At 56.0% G+C, this 5,524-nt stretch overlaps 1 protein-coding gene across 1 annotated transcript; it reads left to right on the forward strand.

The window, feature by feature from the left end:
* Positions 1-294: 294 nt before the first annotated feature.
* Positions 295-3,722, forward strand: LOC118969337 (uncharacterized). The gene is made up of 6 exons (XM_073228276.1): positions 295-1,368; positions 1,961-2,038; positions 2,145-2,256; positions 2,349-2,494; positions 2,614-2,697; positions 3,375-3,722. Exons 1-6 carry the CDS (start codon positions 295-297, stop codon positions 3,576-3,578), a joined length of 1,698 nt encoding a protein of 565 aa, XP_073084377.1. The 3' UTR covers positions 3,579-3,722.
* The last annotated feature ends 1,802 nt before the right edge of the window (positions 3,723-5,524 follow it).

A 5,524-nucleotide genomic window follows, 5' to 3' on the forward strand; every position in this document is an offset into this window, starting at 1 on the left:
GCAAACTAGCGCCACCCGGAGCGCCCACGGAGTTGGTGTGGGCGGGGCTGGTGGAGAGTGACGTGCGCCACCCTCTCGCGGACTGGCTGCCAGGGAGGGCCGAGTGGCGTGCGCGCGGCTCGCAGCTCTTTCCCGCCCAATCCATCCGCATAAAAGCCTGCGCACGCGCGCAGGCCGACAGATTCAGCGCGCGGCTGCGGATAGCCGGCCGCTTTTTTCCTCGCCACTGCTGCTCGGCCCAACTCCTGCTCCACCAACAGCTGCCTCCCGCAGGCAGCTCAGGCCCATAGCCGCATGTCAGCCGAGGGGGACCCAGGGCATGGGGGGGCTCCTCAGCAGTCCTGGGGGGCCCTCGACGTGGTAGGCGGCCTTGAGTGTGCCTGGAGGTGGGGAGACCTGGTGGTGGCGGTGGTGGTGGGAGACGTGGGGGCGGGAGACGTAATGGCGGCAGAGGAGGTGGTGGGAGACATGGGGGAGGTGGGGGATGTGGCGGCAGTGGTGGAGGATGTGGTGGAGGTGGTGGGAGACATGGTGAGGGGGGAGGAACACGTGGACGCGGGAGAAATAATGCTGGCAGAGGAGGTGGTGGGAGACGTGGTGGCGGTTGTGGGGGACGTGGCTGGGGTGGTGGGGGACGCCGTGGAGGTGGTGGGAGACGTGACGGGGGAGATACACGTGGAGGCGGGAGACCTAATGCTGGCAGAGGAGGTGGTGGGAGACGTGGTGGCGGTTGTGGGGGACGTGGCTGGGGTGGTGGGGGACGCCGTGGAGGTGGTGGGAGACGTGGCGGGGGAGGTACACGTGGAGGCGGGAGACCTAATGGCGGCAGAGGAGGTGGTGGGAGACGTGCTGGTGGTGGAGGAAGAAGCGGTGATGGGAGACGTAATTGTGCTGGAGGTCGCGGTGGACGACAGGGAGCAGGAAGGTGAGGCAGTGTATCTGGACGTGGAGCTGGTGCCCTTGGACAATGAGGAGGACAGGGACCAGGAGTTCAGGGAGGATGGGCAGCAGGGCGAGGCTGAGGGAGGCTTGGCATATGTGCAGACGGAGGAGGATCCAGAGCAGGACGAGGGGCAGCTCGAGGAAGGGCCGGGCCAGGGGCGGCAGCAGTGGCAGCCTGGGGAGCAGGAGGAGGACAGGCCGGAGGAGGAGCCGAAGCATGAAGGGCCAGGGCCTGCCCTGGTGCTGATGCCGGCCGTGGCCCCACTGGACGCGCTGCGGACCCTTCAGTTAGAGCTGGAGGTGCAGAATGAGCAGGCCGCCAGGGCCTTCCGTCGGCTCAGGCTCAAGATGTGTCAGAGGCGCAAGTCCCAGTTAGAAGTGAGGAGCACCATTATCCGGAGCATCCCTGCCTTCTGGGCTAAGGCTGTATCCTCGATGCGGTAGTGGAGGGAGCGCAGTGTGGCCAGGCCAGTGCCAGGGGAGGCTGAGGCAGGGCACACCCAGTGATCCAAATGCCCGCGGTTGAGGCCACGACCATGAAATTGTAGGTGCATGTGTGACCTGATAGGGAGCCCTGGAAGGCCATTGCGGGGTACGGGCAAGGAGCAAGGTCCCCATGGCCACTCTGAGTTGTTCACGGGGTCCTTCTGGCAACACAGTTCAGCGGTGCCCCAGCTCCCCCAATGCTAGGGCTGTGCACAACAGGTTTCGGGAGGGCTCAGAGGGTCGGTGGGGTTGCCAGCAATGTGTGATGTGCAGAGAGAAGCCTCCTCTGTCCATACCTCAGCACCTCCATGGCAGAAAGGGGTTCGCGTCCTGTACAACCACCGACCCCGCAGCATGCACACGCTGGACCATTCCTGGGTTAGTGCTCGGGGTTTCCTTAAAGCGGTGTGTGCCCAAGAACAGCACCTGGCTTGTAGGAGAAGGAGGTCAGGCCCCAACTGGCTTCTCTGCAGACTTGCATTGTTCTAGCCCCGCCATGCCTATCATGGGAACGCTCCTTGACTTTCAGCAGATTCAGAATCATCCCCACTTGTCACCCCTGATGGGACACTGGGACAAAGCCATACTTGGCTTCATGAGCAACCTGGAGGTGAGGTGAAGCTGGTGAGACGCAGGCTGGGGGGTGGGAGGCCATGCATCTCCGAAAAGAGGAGAAGGTGGTCCTCGCAAACCCTCCCCACACCTTGTCCCAACAGGTGAAGGAATCCAGGCGCCTGGGCGATTGCTGCAAGATCGTGCTATTCTTCGACAAAAACCCCTACTTCTACAATGAACAGATTGTTAAGGAGTACGTCGTCGGTGTCACCAGTAAGTGGCAGCTGTCAGGGTGGGTGGCAGGAGGTCGTGTTGTGCCCCTGAGATGTGGTCCAGCCCCTTCTGACACACTTCTCTTGCTGCAGGATACAGGGCGTATGACTCTACCCCAGTTCGGTGGACGCAGCATTATGAGTGTAAGGCCCACAGGCTCAGGCACCAGAACGGTGGCCTTAACTTCTTCAACTGGCTGTCAGTCCACAGGTTTGCCGGGTCTGGCCGGATTGCAGAGGTGGGTCAAGAACAGCACACGCACCCCACCTTCCTACATCGCCCACTGCATGCCTTTGGTGGATTCTCCAGCTGCTTGGCACTGGGATCTGAGCCCTGTCTGTTTTTGCTGGCTAACAGGTCTTCAGCGAGGACCTGTGGCCCAATCCCCTGCCGTACTACCTGAGAAGCAAGGCTATGAGGAAAGAAGTGATGGGAGGTCAGGTGAGGAGCCCAGGGAACTGGGTGCTGGCCTGCAGGGTGCCAGCTGTCTTAGTGGGACCACTGTTCCACAAGCAGACAAGTTGAGGCACGAGGAAATCTTGTTGTGAGCAGAGTGTAGATGGGCTCCAGGCAGGCAGGGTGATTCCCAGCCCAGGATTGTGCAGCACATGGGAGAGCCTAGGCCGTTACCTTGTCGACACATCTAAGCACGATGTGGGGTTGAAATGAAGGGTTCCAGTGTTCCACGGGTCGGGACCCAGCGCGGACAGGAGATATGAGAAGGGCCACTTAGGTGGCAGTTCGTGGTGTCCCTCGGCAGGTAGGGAAGTTCTGGGAGAGGGCCCGGTGAGCCAAGCAGATGGCCAGAGGATCCAGGGCTTGCTTATGTGTCCTGGTGGCCTGGACTTGTGCCTGGATGGTGTCCAGCCATAGCTTCAGGGCACGCAGACTGCAGGAAGCATTAAGCTGCTTTGCCCCTTTGGGTCGGGATGCCCTCTTCCCAGAGGTCCAGAAATGAGCTGCGTGGGGCTGAAGCAATGAGCCTTGGGGGGGCCAGAGTTCCCAGAGATGTAGAAGGAGGTGGCACTGGCAGGACGTGTATGCAGGTGCAAGGCAAACACGGCTGGCAGGGAAATGCAGATAGGCAGTAAAGAAACCCTATGTGTTGTTTCTGGCAGAGGTGCCTCTCCTGGAAGGATCATTCGCTGAGGAAGAAGCCTCATCCCTGTGACACTGCAGCGAAGGCCCTGGCTTCTGTGTCTCGGCACTCGTCTGAGCCACCTCATGTGGATGTGCGGAGTGGAGGAAGCATGACACTGGCTGGTGATGGGCATGCAGAATCCGGGACACGCAGCCGCGGGTCCTCTGTTCCACTCGGGTAGCAACTCCCATTTCAGACGGACTGGGCACCTCTTCCAGAGGCCCTGTGTCAGCACGAGACGGTCACACCCCAGGACAGAATCCCCACCTAAAGAGGCGCCTGTGTATCCAGATCGATTGTGTGCTATCTTCTCAGTGGTTCTGCATGTCTAAAATTGTTCTAAAAAATAAAGTGTATTTTTAAAAATTGTCCAATAGTGCAGGAAGATGTATGTATGAAACAGTTTGGCTGCTGACTGTTGTGGCAGCTGGGTGGCAGGGAGAGTAGCCTGGAGAGGGCATGAGGCTTTCTGGAGAGCGGCAGAGGGCCTCAGGCTGCCTTGGAAAGCTGTCTTCTTAAGCCCTGTGAGGGGATGGACACTCCAGAAGGCTGCTCCCTCGCCATGTCCTTTCCACCTGCTCTTCAGCCTCAGACAAGGCCAACCAGGAGGGTGTGACCAGGAAGCGGGTCTCTGCCCATCCCCCAAGGAAGTATTTTCGTTCTGTGCTGTGTCTGTCTAATGGAGGGCTCTGCTGTTCAGGACACAGTGCTTGCATTTCTGACCCAGAAATGAAATGTTAGGTCGGTCTGGTCCAGTTGGATCCCACAAGGTTGACAGTGACAAATGATCCTCGGGAGTTGAATCAAAGAGTTGCCTGTCCTGGAGGAAATAAAAATACCTATTTCTTATTCTTACCTGGGCCTCTTGCTGCTCAAGTTTCCTTGAGCAAGTCACATGGCCCGTGAAGGCCTTGGTACTTCTGGTATGAGTGGGGACAGGCAAGGAAAAGGAACCCGTTCAGAAGCCTGCAAGAAAATTCTGCTCAGGAGAGCGTGGCTGCTGCAGTCATGCCATCGCCCAAACCCTTGCAGGCAGGACAAATGAACAAAAGGACTACAAGATGATGTGTCATTCTCCTGCTGGGTCCAAGTTTGAGTTCCATTTCATCTTGATTGCAACTGAAGGTATTTTCTAACAGTACTGTTTATTTTGCTTAGAAATTGCAGTGGTGGTAGTAAGGGATACCGTAAAATCTCGTGTTCATGTCTTACTACAGAGAACCTTTTTGGAGACTTCTACAACTTACAGCAATTGAAAAATTACATGTTTTTGGAGATTTTCAGAATAACGAGTTTCCAGTACATTCTACAAGCTTCCCTGCTCCTTTTTATTTCAAACCGTGGCTTCATTATATTTTTTAGCTTACAGCTTCTCCATTAAAATACAGAAGACCTGGGAGGGCTGCAGGTCATGGCAGCACTGACCATCTTCATGACTTGAGCAGAGTCCTGCTCAGGTACCAGCCAGTGGACGGATTTGCCTCAGAGCAGGCTGGTGTCAACCAGATAGCAGAATGCTGTTCAAGACCCAGTGCCAGGTACTTATGTACAATGAATCCCATGGCTATCAAATCTTTCCTCTGTTCAGTTGACATGTTGTGTGGGAGGGAAAGTTGCTTACTGACAATTAAAGCAGAGCACTGGAGTTAGAAGTGCCTCAGGCTAAAAGAGATTGGCTTGTTCATTCAACGGCTATTTGTCAGACATCTGCTTTGTGCCAGGCCTGGTTCTGTGCACTACAAAAGAGACCTGAGTCTCATTCTGCTTATTGCTCTTGGCTGTGCTTATTCCTGGCTTGGTTCTCAGACCTGAGCATTCTTTGGTCTGGGCAATGCTTGTTTCATTTAGGGCCAGGCACTGACTGAGTAGGAATGTTAATATCTTCTACTGGGTAGTCTTGCTGGCTTTGGTGGCCATTGTGTGTTTTTTTCGTGGTTTGTGTCATTGTGCCAAGAGAATACATGGTTGATTCAGGGGCAAGTGTAGAAATACAGAGATTCCAAGGTAAAAGATCAAGCTTTTCACGTGAAAAAATGTTGGTAATTGAGTTGGCTGTTAACTTTTTGTCTGCTTGTTTACTTACATATGACTTACCCAAATGAAGCCTTTCTTTCTTTGACCTACATA

The sequence above is a fragment of the Manis javanica genome, chromosome Y (assembly GCF_040802235.1).
Source record: "Manis javanica isolate MJ-LG chromosome Y, MJ_LKY, whole genome shotgun sequence".
In the NCBI taxonomy this organism is placed as follows: Eukaryota; Metazoa; Chordata; class Mammalia; order Pholidota; family Manidae; genus Manis; species Manis javanica.